Source organism: Heliangelus exortis, chromosome 12, assembly GCF_036169615.1.
Source record: "Heliangelus exortis chromosome 12, bHelExo1.hap1, whole genome shotgun sequence".
Classification (NCBI taxonomy): Eukaryota; Metazoa; Chordata; class Aves; order Apodiformes; family Trochilidae; genus Heliangelus; species Heliangelus exortis.
This window is the reverse complement of record NC_092433.1, coordinates 8138627-8155769: the sequence shown is the minus strand read 5'-3', so window position 1 is coordinate 8155769 and position 17143 is coordinate 8138627. Positions and strand designations below refer to the sequence as shown.

General features: G+C 36.0%; 1 protein-coding gene across 2 annotated transcripts in view; it reads right to left on the bottom strand.

The window, feature by feature from the left end:
* The window catches only part of CACNA2D3 (calcium voltage-gated channel auxiliary subunit alpha2delta 3), a 383322-nt gene that overhangs the window by 17226 nt on the left and 348953 nt on the right, over positions 1 to 17143 (bottom strand). Inside the window, exons 30-34 of one of the 2 annotated variants that reach the window (XM_071755835.1) lie at positions 15276 to 15346; positions 7448 to 7523; positions 5757 to 5809; positions 4182 to 4237; positions 226 to 337 (exon numbers count right to left, since the gene is read on the bottom strand). In XM_071755835.1, coding sequence (XP_071611936.1) covers positions 226 to 337; positions 4182 to 4237; positions 5757 to 5809; positions 7448 to 7523; positions 15276 to 15346 — 368 coding nt within the window. Of the gene's footprint in view, positions 1 to 225; positions 338 to 4181; positions 4238 to 5756; positions 5810 to 7447; positions 7524 to 8995; positions 9042 to 15275; positions 15347 to 17143 lie in introns of those variants that run through there. The other variant, XR_011728222.1, reaches the window with a different exon arrangement.

The window sequence follows — 17143 nt, the reverse complement described above, 5'->3', positions numbered from 1 at the left end:
GTTTTTATTTTTTTTTTTTTTTGTAGAAAATAATAGGCACTGCTTTAATTTAAGAGTATCAAGCTTTAAAATGACCCTTGTAATAAAAGAAATTACATCCTGACAGAGGTCATTATGTAAGATAAAACATAACAGACTTGTACATTCTTCAACATAACCTTGAATAATTCAGTTTTACTGCTTTGTCACAAACAGTTGTATAAAAAAAAAACTGAAAGGGCTTACTTGAAACAGTCATCGCAAGCAATATTCCCCGTGGTCTCCTTTATAGTGCGTTCAGAAACAAAAGCTGGATATTCAGTATCACAGGGCTCTAGGGTTTGTTTCAACCTCTGCGCTATAGGCACAGGAAAAATATCTTGATGTTAACATGGGAAGAACAGCACACAAAATTCTGAACAACATGAGATGCTGTATTACAGAGCTCAGAGAGAACGGAAATGTTACTCAGCTTCTGCCACCCTGTGAGATTTCCTAGGCAGTGCATAACACTATTAAAATTAAAAAAAAAAAAAAAAAAAAAAAAAAAAAAAAGAGGAGAAAGGTTTATCCATGAAATATAATTTTGTAAGACATAACTCTTTAACTAGTTATTCATGGTTTAGCCATTGCCAGCCTACTTCACATTTATGCACAAGTTTTTATTCTTTCTCTGTAGATTCAAGATGGATTTACTGTCACTCTTATTTCAGTGATGTTGTGCATCACTATTACGTATCAGGTTTTACACTTATTTGTTACCTAAATTGTGGTAAAGTTTACTGAAGCCAAAACACATTTTTGGCTTACAGCTTGGCAATCTTTGCAGAGTTTCATCAGTTAAAATAACTCTGTTCATTGGGGGCAGAAGTGTTACTTTGCTCAGAACCAACACTTGTTATCTGCTTCCCAAAATAGTAATAATTAAGACTCTGTAACACTTTTAATCTGTAGTGCAAGGGAAAAGAAAGTGTCACTATTTACATCTTAAAGATGGGGAATTTGAGGACCCAGGAAACAGTGTGATTGGTTCAAGGTCAAATTACAGGACAGCAGTAAAGCTGGGAACTGAAGGCAGCTCTTCTGGCTCTCACATTGATCTATCTGTGGGACAGTATCTCTCCTTCATTCCCTTTCCTTTTCCTCACCACCACTTCATTCTTCCTTAACACAGAGATACACTTGCACATCAGCACAAATGTTAAGTCTATCTTAAACTAATTGCTAAGTGAGAAAACAAGACGAGGTGTGACAAAAATAGATTACACTAAACAGGCTCTTGGACTTGACAGATCTTCCATTCAAGATAATCTATTTCAGAGCCAGAGGGTATCTACTGCACAGTGCCATGGGAATGACCAAAACTGCATTTGCAATCACGCACTAGGACGTGCAGTGCTAAACTGTTCATTTGTATATAATTCAAAAACACTCCACCAAATGCACAGATCTCAAGGGTGGTACCAGACTTTGTCAGAAAAGTTTTCTTCTTTCTGCTGTTTTCACAATGGTTGTGACATATTTAACAATTTAGTGCTCTTTTTCTTTTTTTTCTTTTTTTTGATTGTCTGACTATCTCTTCTTCTTTCTTTCTCTTCTGTTCTCCTTATCTGTTGCCAAGAATGAATGAAATTTATCACCTGTATTTTGGGTCTACCCTCACTTGTATCATCAACATATGGCTTATGTAACAAGGAGACTGCCAAAGATCTGTGGCTCTCAGATTTCCAGCACCTCATCAGACTCCAGAATATGAATCCCAGAAGGGATTGTCCAAGGGTTAGAGCATCAACTTCTTTTCTCTCATTTACAAATATGATTGAGATTACAAGACCCGGTGCAGAAGTATTCGTCATACTAGGGTTTGGTAAACTTGCAGGTGTGTGGGGATTCTCTAGGATCTTCATCATATGTGATGCTCTATTAATTAATGTCAGAATTTAAAGAGGAAGCAATTTCCCTGTTAGAGGAACTCTTTTTTTTTTTTTTTTTTTTTTTTTTTTAACTTTGTTAAGTATTGGTAGGTAAAAACATGTGCAAGTTCCTTAGTGTTAATTTCGTAGCGTGCTGTCATAGTTATTAGAGTTCTTGGTGGTAAGGTAGCACCTACAGAAAAGCACACCAGAGCACATGCTTTTCTCTTCTGCTGACTTCTGTCTAATGAAATCTCTCTTACTTTTGCCTTATTAACAACTACTGGTTTCCAAACAACTACCAATTGCAACCTACCCAAATTAGAACTGAGCAAACAATACCATAAAAATGACATTCCAGTGAGCATCCCAAGGGGGTATTTTCAATACTCCCACTCATAAAAGAAATGGAGCAAGTAAATTTTGTAGTTAAAACTCCACTTTCAACTAAAACATAAATGAAAACCCCTCAATCACACTTGTCTGTCAAAGTGCTGTAATGATAATTTTGCCTTTATGAAAAGAAAGGTTGGAAGCTATTAACATCTGTCTTGTGTAGTTAGCACATGCTTGAAATACAAAACAGACATTCATTTTCATGAGATGAAGAGGGATGCTGTCTTTAAAGGATATTTTCCCTAACATTCAATGCAAGTGTCACTGAATGTTTCCTGTCAGGATATATTAAGGCATATTTGCACAGTACACTTGAAAAAACATCCAAAAAATTTCCTCATTCCCTTCACTGGCTGCTTTGCACTGTTCTGCATACACCAAGGACTAAGATTGGCATAGCTGCCATTCCTGTACAGATGTAAGGAACAGTTCTGCATTTTCTGGGTCTAACACAGCAACCCCTCCTGTCCTTCACAGCCATCAGTCTAAGAGATTTTTCACCACAGCTGGGGTGATCACTGGAAAGTTAGTCTTGATTTTTAGAAGACCTTTCCATGCACTGCTGTTCACAAAGCAGCCCCAAAAGCAAATAGCATCCAGTTGATTCTCATGAAGCTCTCTTTGTCTGTGTGCATCCAACCCACACTGGGTTCACCTAAAAGAATGGTCACCAGTGTTCCAATGCAGTATACACAGCAGCATGGGGAACCCTATTCTAATTTCACGCCCCTAAACTTTCTAAAGGATCTTTCAAATCTTCACCTATCTCAGCCTCCCCTTCTTGCTGCACAGCATTTACACCACGTTAGGCAGCAGCCTGACACGTGCTGTCCCATTACTGCTACTTTCCAGTTGCTCCAGGACAGATCTTTCTGCTAGAAGAGCTCCAGCATCGTGTTACTACAGAGGATACTGGAATATTCCAGGACATCATTATGTTCCATTTTCCCAATATCTATACTTCAGACAGGATATTATTTTGGCGTACAGACAGCCCAGTATCCAGGCAATGCAAATACAAACTGAAGCCTAAAGTAACAATTTTATCCCCTTTCACTAAGAAAAACAGCAAATATGTAGCTGAAGAATGCAGTTTAAATCATTGTACCATTAAAAGGCATGCAGGATAATAGCTCATTGAAGAGCATCACTCTTGTAAATGAGCCCTCTGAAATGCCATAAAAACTCTGCTAAACTCTGACAGCTGAAATTAAAACTTTTAAATTCTAACAGGAACTGTTGAAGTTTCAGTATTATTTCAAATGAAGCTTCTATATTTAAAAAAAATTATTTTGAATGAACTAATTTTAATTCATCTAGATTTTATTACTTTAAAATATGTATTTTGAATGGCATGATAAAACAAAATACAGTTTTAACCAGCCTTGCATAAAAATGGAAACATAAAATTTACTATCTTAAGCCTTAAAAATTATGTTCACATGAAATTAGATTGAGCTGACCATGTTCCTGTGGACTTTGTTGAAATGGCATTTTTCATCACAATAACCCTCTACATAATACAGCAGCCCTAGAAAAAGTTTAGTATAAGCAGAAAAAGTCTAGTGTAATCGCTTTATTCACTGTTTTGGAACTGGGAAATGTTTTTAAAAAACATTTCATGATTATCTATTTTAAACTTTTTCATTATAGTAGTGTACTGTATTCCTAGAATACACACAACCACTTTGTGTTTGTTCACAGAAGGTCTTAATTATCTTGTGTTTTGGGAAGCATTAACAAAAAAGATGATGATGGCATGGGAGAAAAACTGTTGTTATCAGACATCTAATATTTTATTTAAATCATATTACACTCATATAAATTTCAAAAATCCAATTTAATCTAGCTATTTTGGCCATTATGGCCAGGAAAAAAAAATATCAAACTTACCTTTTGCTGTCAGATCAGAGTGCCACCAACTGCATAGATTAAATTCCACAAGGAACCTAAAGAAATTAGTTTCCATATTATCCTAAAGAATTTTTTCAAAATACTAAACTGGTAGTAGCTCCACACCATTATCCTATTTTAAATAAAAGCTAAAAGAACTGCAATTCATGTTACTAACTCTGGCATTACAAAATACTGCTATTCCTATATTTTCATAAGGTTGTATCTTATCTCTGAGAGTTTATTATTAATTTAACAACACCAACAAACAATATCTTTTATATTATTAATTTTAAATTATTGATCTGATTTGAAGTATCCATTACAATTCTCAATGCATGCCAGTATACAGTATTTTTACTGCTGAACATTATTGAAATTTTCTTCATTATTCAGGGTATTTTAGCTCCCTAGGAAAATGCCATAGGATTATAACTGTCCTTGCTACAGTACAGGAGTACATATGAAATTCTTTCTTATATGAATTTTTGAACTACAGCAATAAACCTAATTTATTTCTAGGAACAAAAAAGGTTAACTAACCAGTGTCTAATCAACACTAACTAGATGTCGAGAATTTTCCCACCAAAATATACTGCAATTTACTTTGAAGAATGGGCTTAAATATGTTGGTCTATCAGTTATGGCAAGAGTAAAGAATGTGAAACCAACATTTAGTTTATCATATGCACATGAAACTGCAATACTTGTAAACACAGGAAGCTTCTGGAAATTTCTGTAGCATCAAAGTCTCATTTTAAAATTGTTTCCCTGATATTTACTCTGGTATTAACTATGTGATTTATTCTCCTTAACTCACTCCAACTTTGATCAAACTCATATAATTCACAATTAAAACAAAATTACTACAAGAAAAAAAATCAGTTCTATTTTAATAAAGAAGAAATTCATTTACATGTGCAACTCTGCTCTCTGATGATAACAATAATAAAAAATATATAGTTAAAAATATACACTACATTTTAAGGCGCTCTCTTCTCCATATGATATTTCTGTGTTATTTCTTAGGCAGTCTGTTTTAAAGGCAATGCTCCTTGTGTATTAGCTTAAAAAGTTAGAAGAATCAGATCAGGTGAAAAAATTCAGCAACATTCAGAATACATTTTAGCTGGCATATTCATTAAAAGGTCCATCTTACAGAAATTCTTCAAGTGACTGAGCCACTCTAACAGTCTGCTATATAGGTAGCAGCCCACCCAAGCAGCACTACAAGGAGCATTACTTTAAAACTTAACAGTAACCATGATAATAAATTTGGTTTGCATATTTTGATCTGCTAGACTTGCAAAGCAAACACATCAAGATAGAAGCGAAGACCACGAATAACATAAAAAGTGCAACTATGCATCCACACTGATAAAATTTTCACAGATTTTTTAACAATGCAAAACTGGAAAGAAGAAAAAAAATATTACTGTATTTAAAATCATAAAGTAGAAGCAACACCAATGTATGTAAAAGGCAAAAAGTACAAATATTCATTAAGTGTTAAGAAGTACAAGTGATCATTTCTTAATAAAATTATTCATTAAGTTCTTGATAAAATTTACTTACAAGACGAGCTCAGTCATAATCCATTTTACTGCAGCAAAGAAGGCATTATAAGGCTGAAGAGAAGCAACTCATTTAATAAAAAGGCAAAACATGCAGGATTTATATCTTAACTGAATTCTTCATGTAAAGAGAATGTTACAGAATGTTTGAAACACATGAGTAGCATGAGAAAAAGAACTGCAACTTTCTTATGAAGAAGCAAATATTATTATATTGGACATTAAAATGTGAAGTTTCCTTTTAATGTGGTTGATGATATACCCATATTATCAGCTGCAAAAGGAAAGTCCTGCAAATGATTCTTAAATATTTAACCTCTAGGGGTTCCTATTTCCCAGGCTATTGCTGGAGAAACAGCTCTGGTAGCTAAAATGAGGGGGTTTTAGGCTTCAATTCACAGATTTGCCCCTCTATAATATAAAACTTTATTCACTAGCTCAGTCTAATTAGGGTAGTAAAAGCTTCTGAAGTTTGAATTTACAAAATGAAGTTAGCTGTGTCATATTAAAGGCCCAGTTGTAAGAACTTTAAGTAGATTTTCAGATTGTTCCCTTCTCCCTCTGTTTTTCTGGATCATAAACACAGCTAATACTATGGAAATCCTTCTACTACATTTTGAATGCTTTCTATTTGAAAAGCGAATCGATAGGATTATTCTTTTATGAAATAATCTCAGGAAAAAAAGTAAATTTCCAGAAATTTGGGTAGGAATCTATTCTTGTCTTACTCATTTGTGTTGGTGTCTCACAGTCACATAAAAATTTTCAGCCTTCTTAGATTCCATACCAAGAGTATTTTAGCACATGTAAGAAGTCACACTGACTTTAAGAAAATTACTCAGATATCTAAAATCATGTTCAACCATCCAGGAGCAGAATTATTTTTCACAAAAGTGGCCATTTATAATTTTCAGGGGCCATAGAGAGTATTTCTGCACAGGGCTGATTACTCTCAGAGCCAGGGACTAGGATCAGTCAGTGGCATGAAAGGCTGAAGTGCCAAGCCAGCAGAATGCAGAATACCCAAGGCAGCAAAGATTTACACCTGTTAAGGACTGTCTTATACAGAAAGATAAAAAAAGCTACAAGTCTTTCTTAGAGATGAAAAGAGAACAAAATCTCAGCCCTGCAGGATATCTTTTTTATTTTCATTCCTAACCAGAAAACCTGACTCTAATCATGCCTTGCAGAGGGACAGAGTTTGTATTCAGATCTGACTGCATGACAATGGTCCCTGGGCACTAAAATTTTTCTTTAAAAACCATCATCTTTAAACTCTTAGGGAAAAAAAAAAATCACTGACTTGTGTGCGTTGTCAGTGAACTTTTAATTTGAAGTACATATCTGCATGAATGTCTGTGTTTACACACAGAAAAGGCACATGTGATTCCAGTCCCCCAAATGAAGCAATCTACTGCTAGGGAGGAGGATTTGTGTGGTGCAAGGAACAGCCTGACATAACCCCAGAAACAGTAGCCCAGCATTAAAATGATTGTGAATGTGCTTGAACTTAGAAGTGCTTAACACTTTGCACTTGTTTATAATGAACCATTTCTTTGTACAGACTAGAATAAACTCAGGAGCTGAGAGCATTCCAAATCAAAATAATGGACTTACAATGGCCATGAGATATTGCAACAATTTTCTTTGATGATTGCATGGAAAGGTGCTCAGAAAATTTACTATACTTACGTTCAGTAAGCTATAGGCACTGTCGCTACTCTCTTTGTTTGTTCTACACATGGCCTGGTAGTCATAAAGTGTAATTCTACAGAGAAGAACAGAAAACTGCTTGACTAAAAGAAGAAAACACAGTGGAATAAAAATGATGATATGGAACAGTCTTCTTACAAAGCAGACGGAAAAATAAAAATTGTAAAACAGCAGCAGGAAAAAGAGGGAAAGGGGTCAGTATAAAATACAGGTTACATGAAGGAGAACAAAGGTAAGAAACACTGAAAACTTTGTAAGGATTTGCTCCTACAGAACAAAGCAAAAGTGTAACTGGGAGAAACCAGGAAGATACACATACAGTGTAACACATAATGATATAAACAATGTGAGGATGAGCAGAATACACATTCAACATGATGCTTAAACAATTGGTTCTGGACTGAGATCGGAACATTTAGCCCCAGAAAGTGAAAGAACCTATGCATTTGAGGAGCTTCTCACAACAGACCACTCCTGAGCTCCAGTGAAGAAAAAAAGATGCTCCTACAGTTCCTAGGGCACAACTAATCTGTAAAAATACGGTGTTTCTTCCAAAGAGAGATATGAAATTTCAGTGTATTCACAGTACAGAGAATTGAAGCAGGATGGGTTTAATTTTGCTTCTTTTCATAAGGGCAAAACATTCCATGTCAGGTACTTTCTGTAACCAACATACACTAGAAGCCTCCTCAGATGCATAGTAAACAAGGAAATTGCTGCTTGTCAGTTTGCTCATCATTGATACACTTCAGAGATCTAAATGTAAAATCCAGAACTCAGAGATAGTATATGGAATTGTGATTTTTTTCTCTAAATCTGTCTGTCCATAGAACAATTAATTAACTTTATCCATCCACATAAAAAGAGATTAGCATCCATAGCAGATGTAAAGAATCTTTAGCTGATAAGTTGCAACAAGTGTGAATATTTATAGGTTACTATTATTATTTGTACATATCCATTTGACTTTTGCATCATCAGAGAGACAAGGAACACAATTGGACATAGATGGTTTATAGATGTATGAGATGGGACTTCAACATTTTGCAATGTGTGCATTGCTCCTAAGTGAAGAGGAAAGGAGAGCACACAAATTCAGCTACGGAAAGGATGTCCCAGAATCTGCCAAAAACAGGTCATGAAATGCATTCAGCATCACCTTAAGGCATTCTGCACTGCATGCCATGAAACGTTGCAACCCGTACCAACATAATGTTGTAATCCATTGTGGTAGAAACTGTATATAATTTTTCTGATCTAATTTTGTGACAGCAACCATCACTAAAAGCTTCTTTATTATGCCTGTGTTTTCTTTTTTGCTTACAAGCAAATGCATCTAATACGTTGGATCTCGCAGCTTCAACTAAACATTTAGTGCATGGTCATACTGCTTACATTAGTAATTTTATCTTATATTCAGAATAGAAATGGCTAGGAAGCCATTGTTTTGTGGACTGGCAGAGAGAGGCACATGGTAGACAAACGCATAACTAGAGACCTAAACATGGGTGTAAATTGAACACTGACCATCTTTGGCAGAATGACGCCCACAGCCAGATCCGCGCACACAGATCTGCCAAGACAAACAGAGCAGTACATGGTGTAAGCTGTGCTGCCTGTGTGGCATGCAGTAATACACCACTTTCCCTAGCTTTTCTTTTTTTTTTTTTCTTTTTTGCCTTTAATTTCCCCCCATGGTCAGAATCCATCCCCTGTAAAGTAATCTCTACAGCTCAGCTTTTCCAGTCTTGCTTGGCTTGACTATTTTATTCCTCTGGATCCAAGGACTGCGTTGAGTGTCCACTTGGACCTCCTTGTGCAGACAAGGGCAGCTTAGAGATATTAATATGCTCTCTGCAGAGTAGTGAAGGAACTTTATATGGCTAAAACGGTCCCTTCCTGCTTCATCCAATACCTAGTGTTACAAGTAGCCTAGCATTCAGTTTTGTCTTTATGCTTTGTAAATCTGGGATTTTAGAAAATAAGCTTTCTTCTCACTCAGAGATGTAACTCCCTGCTGCAGAAAGAAAGGCTTCCAGATTACCCTTTTGAAATGATTGCATTTCAGTTTTAAATAACTGTTTGCAGCTAACTGTATCCTGCTCAAGCAACTACATGCCTGCTTCCCATGATCTAATCTTAAGTCTATCCAGATGCCCAAGACCATGTTATGTATTACAGCATCTCACAGGAGAGATGCTGTTGTTCCCAATAACATACTTCAGCCTCTGACATCATCATGCTGCTAACTCCCCATATTTCCACAACTGGTCACTGCAGTTTGCAGAGCTATTCTTTGCAGCATCATTTTTAGGACAAATGCAGAATATGTGCAACCACCTTTAACTAATGGAAAATAACTTAGCAAAACCTAAATGTGCAGCTCCATTGCATGTAACTTCAGGGGCCAAATACATTTTAGTGAAAAACTTTATTGCCAATTTCCTGACATAGTAAATTCCAATCTTGTACTCTGAAATGTACTTACAACTGAGTAAGAATCTGGTTCAAGAAAATTAAATTCCAAGAACTACCAGCAGCACATGCTACATGAAAAATGTGCTGTATTGCTTTCAGCTAAATTTTCAGCAGAAGTTTGATAGTGTACAATCACTGACAATTATAGAATTACAACAGCTGAAAGATTTTCAATACATAGAATTTGAAACATTTTGTCATTAGTTCACCATTTGGGAGTTTTCATATAACATGCAGGAATAATAAGCTTCTTACCGTGGAAATAAATGCCAAGTCTATCACAAAAAATAATAATAAAAAAAAAATAAAAAAAAGAAAGTACTCAAAAAACCCAAGCAGAGAAATCCAGTATTACAGGAAGCCCTAATTATTGACACTGCACTTTACTCAGTACTCCACGTGAAAAATAGTGGTGGTAACAACAGAAGAACAATGTTTATTAACTGATACTCAGTTCATTAACAAGTTATGCAGCCCACCTGGAGTTTTTGCAAAGAGGGGAAGGAGAGACAGTGTTGGATGGTATGAAGAGCAAACTAGTGACTAAGGACTAGAGAAAGTCCTTGTGGGACACTAAGGAATCCTGTACTATTGCTGCTCTGCCTCTTGCATCTTCATCAACAGACAAATATTTAGTGCCCAGAAGATGTCAGACCAATACCTTTCACCACCAAGAAAATCAAGGAAAAGCATAAAAAGAAATTACAGCATTCTGACAAGACTAACTTGTCATCACATACTTTTACTTTTATTCTTCAGCTGTTTAGAATTGCCAAGGTGCTCAAAAGCATAATGTATAAAAGCTACAACTCAACCTCTATTTCCAGTATGCAGAATGAAAACTCATTTACAAAGCACACATGTCTGGGTTTCTCCTTAAGTGGGTAAAATGATTCCCATATACTAATACACTGCATGAAATTAGGGTAATATTTGCAGAAATAGAAACTCTAACTATGCTCAAACTCAGTTTTAAGACATTCATTTTGGATGTCACATGGACAAAATATCAGCAGAAAACACACCACACAGCAATGTGGGAGTTTCAAAGCATAGGTACCAGATATACATCTGGTAAATGCAAGAAAAAAACCCAACAGAACAAGGCTCATCTTGTCGGTAATGACAGGAAAGAAGTGACAGATATTATTTGGTTCTTCTGTACCTACTTGTAAACCCGTACTAGCCAGTCTGTTATATTGTTGCCTTTCTGGTAGCTATTTCTTTGCTGAGAATGGAACAGCTTTCTTCAGAGCAGTACAATTACATATTATTGATTTGGAACTTGAGGATCAGGGGTGCATGCCTCATACATGCTCTGCAGTGCACATGCTGGCTACTAGGAACTAGAAGATCACTGGAAATAGTCTGCTTATTTTCCAGTGTCTTCTGCACACCCATAAAAAAACACCTATTCACCTATCTGGCTTTTTTTTTTTTTTTTTTTTTTTTTTTTTTTTTTTTTTTTTTTGTGGTATTTATGCCAGAAACTTAAGAGTACATTTTGAGCTTACTTTTTCTTTTACTAAAAAACATCACTAAAGACAGGGAAATTTTGAAAAAAGAACTGCCACATTGTACAACTGCTGCATCACAGTTCAATTTTTTCAATACCAAATCCACAACTCTAATTTGAATTATTCCTTGAGTCTATCACAGACCTTCTCCAAAGGATATTAATTCAGAAACATTGCCAAATTAATAGAAGGTCAAATAATGATGCTGAAAATCCACAAGAATTTAAACAGTATTTTTAAATTTATGTGTCCATTTAATGCCTTAATTAAAACTTCAAGAAGATCCTATTAAATGACTGCTTAAATAAGAAAGAGTGGTCTAGAGTAAAGAGAAAAATTTCCTTCATTTGGAGACTTTGCTGCCCTGGTGGAAATCAGTATCTAGTTGGTGAGCATCTACTTACTGTTCTCTTTATTTGGCTTAAAGAATCTTCTGCTCTTTGCAAGCAGCTTTTAAAGAATTCTGTGTTTTCCTATCATAACCTGGAGGCAAAACTTGTTAGATTTTGCTTATAAAGCACATCAAGCCAGAGAGATGGAAGTCTGCCCCTATGGGCATGGATTTATTCCCTCACAGGTGAAGGATTTAGACTGCACCATGCTGCAAGGGCACGTAGAGTAGTGGTGGTCACTAAGCAGTGTGTGAGTAAAGATAAAGAACAGAGCAAGAACAACAGAAACAAGAGACTCTCTGAAGGCAACAAGAAGTTATTAGAAAGATGGTTAAGATCTCGGAAAGATGGAATTCACGAAGGGGCACCATTTCCTTCACATATCCTGACAACGTGGTTAAATACCAAAGCATAGATTCTTCTTCTGAAGCCCAGAGGATGCCTGGTGAAAAGAAAACCTGTAAAAGGAAATGATGCTGCTTCCACATTTGTCTTAAAGAATTGGTTAGGTTTCCTTCTATTGGAAAGGATTAAAGTGTTTTGAAGTCAAGAGATATGTAATCTTCTCTTACAGATTTATTCATTTTTTGGGGATCTCATCGCTTCAATAGCCCTTATTATATTAATGTGGGGTTTTACATTTTCATGCTCTGAGCAGTTGAATCTATTTTTTCACTCTTTTTATGCAAATGAGTACAGAGAAAACTATAAAGAAGCTTTTTTCCACATTACGTGAAGGAGATACTTGTCCGTAAGCACATCCTAAGTTATTTAATAATAAATTTAAATTATATTTAAATTATTTAACCGTATCCAATATTCAGGGTAGAAGATAAACATCATTTTGCTCAATGAAATCATAGAACATGTCACGTTGCTGTGGAGGAACCGATATAATTTTTCTCCCTAAATATAAAACCCATAAACTAAGAAAATATAAATATATACATACGTACACTTTATTCAAAAGAAGTACTGAGTTTAAAGAAATTGAGGCGGGAAGGAGGTATTTAAGATCACTTTAAAAAAATAAACAGCAAACATAAAAATTGAATTTCATCCTGCTGCAGGTTGAAAAGAAATATAGTCAGCAGCAAACAACCCCCTTTTGTTTAACACTTCCAGCTAAATTCTAAAAAGCACTCCTCTATCCCTCCAAATTAGTGGTCGCTGAGGGAATGCACAAAGGGTTATTTCATTCCTTTTGTGGCCAGAGAGCCTGAAAGCTGCTGTGAATCAGCCAGGTGGGAGCAGGGATCTGCTCTGCCCCTCAGATGAGTGGTACAAAAGGAAGAAAGGACTCCCAACCCCACACTGCCAGGGGTGTCAGTAAACTCCTCTCCAGGGAAGATCAGGCATGGTAGAGACTTCTACCTCTAAACTAAACTACTGAACTAAATGGAGCAAGATCAGATCAAACAGGGCAAAGCTATTTAATTCACCTGCTGGATAGTAAATGCCATATAAGAAACAATTTTCAAGAAAGGATGACTCTGGACACTATCACAATAAAAGGGTAAAGAACAGAGCTTGCTCTCTGATTCTCTCTGCATAGTAGGAGCAGAAATGACAAGTATAATGCATGTAATATCTATGCTGTGCTCTCAGGGAAACAGTACATGTAATGGATTTTGCCACTGCGTTATCCAGTGCTTTTTTTTTGTTTGTTTGTTTTTTGCTTGTATTCCATACAAAATAAATTTTGGAAAAGCAAAAAATAACACTAAACAAATCATTAATTTTAAAAATAAGGTAAACATGTCTTACTATTTTTCAAGAGAGCCAGCAAAGATTTATTCTTCATACTGCTGGAATAATTTCTCTTAAAGGATTCATGTAGCACAGCTCAAAGACAGTTTGGGTTTTTTTTGTTGTTGCACAGAGCAACCTGCTGCACAGCAGGAAAAGCAGGTGGCTCATTTAGTGCAATTATCCCACTTTGACTCTCTCCCATTTTTAATTTATTGTCCATGGCCAGTTTATCATGTTTAAATAATCATTTTATTTTGTATAATTTTTTTTTCACAATTTCTTCAGTGTGCAGCTCAGTCACACCCAGCTAGAGGCTTCATTATCTGTAACTCCCTTAGAGCTCAAGACCAGGCAAAATCCTACCCCAAAGATCCACACCAAGTTGGCACCCACTGCAGTTTAAATGAAATACTTGAGCCATGCAGTCTTTGTTTTCTCAGTGGTGGTGCCTACCACCATCAAGTGTTCCACAGGTACTTAATTTGAAATGCTTTGCTAGGCAGGACAAAAAAAAAAAAAAAAAAAATGGGACTAATTAAAGCATCATCTCTTGATTTTGACTCAGTTTGTCTGCATTAAATAAAATGCTTCATCTCTTATGTAAAGAGATATTTTCATTGTAGAACCCAGTTTATAAATACATACTACTTGACTTCCTTTTACAGCATATGCTAAGAATGTAGTGCTAAACACAAAAAAGGTTCCCACCCTCAGAAAATTTGGGTTGGGATGATTCAGTGAGTGCTAGATCTTTCCATTTCAGGTCAGTCATTTACTAGGAGTGGTATTCAGTCAGAATGTGCAGAGGCAGCAGGGAAAGCTTTCTGCCTTTAAGAGAGCTGATTTACTGAGGAAGCACACAAACCAAATGTCTTGAAAGCCTATGCACAAACCTTCTCATGTAACAACTCAGCTCAGTGGTTGTTGGGATCAGCAATGAGTCTTTTTTTAATACTAGTAATACACAGGAAAATAAAAGGGAAAAGTGTAATATATATTGTCAGCACTTCTCTCATGCAGTCAGAAGACAATGGGGTAAGGAATGGTTCCTAGACCATGTTAAAGCCATGATGATTCCAGCTTAAAGGGAAATATTCTCTCTTGCTTCTCCAAGATGTATAATTTCTTTCAAGGAACAACACAAAACATGACTATTAGTTTCTATTGTCATCATGACAGTAATACCAGATCAGTAGTCACAACAATGTTCAAAAGTGAGTTACCATGTGAATGAAAATTACTGGCAGAACACCTTTAACAGCAGGAAGGGCATTTTGCACTGCCTACCCTGAGCAATTTCTAACTTTTTAAAGATCAAAATGTTTGTTGTCGCATCAATTATTTTCTTTAGAGCAATTTAAAGCTGTTGAGCAGTAGATATGGCCCAGTCCCTGTGCCACAGTGGGCACAGGGAGCACAGTGGGAAGAGGAGAGACATACAGTTCTAGTATCAAGTCAAATAACCTGTTCTTTCAACATAAAACTCACTGCAGGCTGTCTCCAATGCTCTTGACATTCAATGCTACACTCATGCCATATGGAAAAGGAGTATAAATGAGAATCCAGCCACACTGCCCATCTTGGCTTTCTTTTATATGTTTTCAGATTTGGTTTAACACATTTTGTTGTTATGACATTTTTTTTTAAGAAAGGTGAGTTAATTCTTACCTCTTAAAGGAGCCCATTGTTAGCAACTTGTTCATCACAGCCCCTTCAACCTCCCCAAAAAAGTTACCAGTCTGCAGGGGGGAAAGGCAAGAAATTAAGGGAAATGTAGATAAATGCAAAACAGCAGTGGATGCAATGGAACTGGCATATCCTAGGAGCTGACAAGAGTGATTTGACAATTACATAAATAAGTTTTCAGACTAGTGCTACATAAAAACTGAAGAGGACTTCAAAGTCGTGGCAAGTTATAGGGATAACATTATTACCCTTGAGCAGATGTGAGAGCTTAAACAATATATTAAGGTATATTATATAACATCTAATATCAGAAATAAAAGCCATCCAAACCTAAAGCTTGTAAAGAAAACACACTAATCTGATCAGAAACCTTGTGATTAAAATGTTACTCAGAATATATATAAACAGGTTGTGAGAGGATTTCATAAACAGTCATTAAAAAGCATTGTTTATAATTCCTGCATGACCTCTTTAAGGAGCTGGAACAGTACATTTCATCAATCCTATAAATTTTAACTCCATTCAGAGTCATTTCATACTTAAAACCACTCAGCCTGATGAATTACTCATTTTGTCCTTGTTCAGTAGATGTGGACTAATAAAAATAAATCTCTGTTGAGAAAACAAACATTCAGGTTATGAATTTGGTGTGTAATATGGAAGTGACTCCACCGTCTGCAGCCATTCAGATGATAGTGGAAAATCTTGCATGTACAGCATTTTTCTAGTTTACAAAGACATTTTTTTCTGGGAGCCTCAGCCCCCAGAAGGATTGGGTATGTTCCCTGCATTGTTTAAAGGGAGAAATCCCACAATTTATGGGGGGGAAAGGGCACTATGCTCTCAAATTGCATAGATTCCATAGGGTTTGTATGAACTAAACCCCAATTCCATTACATGGAACTTAGCTGACCTCAAGTATGCACTTGGGAGTTCACAGGCAGAAAGTTACAGCCCTAGACAAAAAAAAAAAAAAGGCATTCCTCCACCCAAAAGGCAAATAGGTAAATATTGCCATTTTGTTTTTGTTTTGGTTTCATTTTTTTTACTCAGGGGAAACTTGGAACATTTTCCAAAGATGCGGGTGTGTAAAGTCTCCTACAAATGAGAACATTTGTAGCTAAAATGACTAAAAACACCAGCTTCGGTAGCCCCAGCTGGCTGATGAAGAAAGATTATCCTAACCATTGGAGAGTCAATGTCAAAAAGCCCAAACCAGAAATTACAAGTATAACCTTAGACAGTAATAAACCTGATTTGTTAAGCTGTGGGGTTCAGTCTTATGAACACATTTCAGTGACAGAAAAGCTCAATTTTAAAATGCTATTTCCCCCCCCAAGCCAGATTATCATTATGTTTATAATTATTTTTTAATATTATAACCATTTTAAGACATTAGGATTTAGTTACAATTCAGATGAAGAATGACACTGCCTCCAAACAAGATTCTTAGAGGAATTCAGGTCATTTTTGGAAAGTCCACAGAAAATGTGCTGAAGCAACCCCAGACAGGTGAGTAACTGGTAATGCACCAGCCCACCCCCCTACTCTTTCTCTATCCATAATAAATACAGAGTGTATCCATACCTACACACACATATAAAACTAAGCACACACATAATCAGCATCATCTTACTACAGTGTTATATAAATACAGAGACAACTTCACTGTCCACCTTAGGCTTAGATCCATAAGGACTAAAAAACTAGGTCATAACACATTTCTAGCATGGTTCAAGTTTACTACACTATATTCTTCATGGGAATATGTAATGGCTTGTACCAAGTAACCCACCAAAGGAAAAATATCTTCCTAAAATAATAGGTTTGCAGGACCGAGTGATTATTGA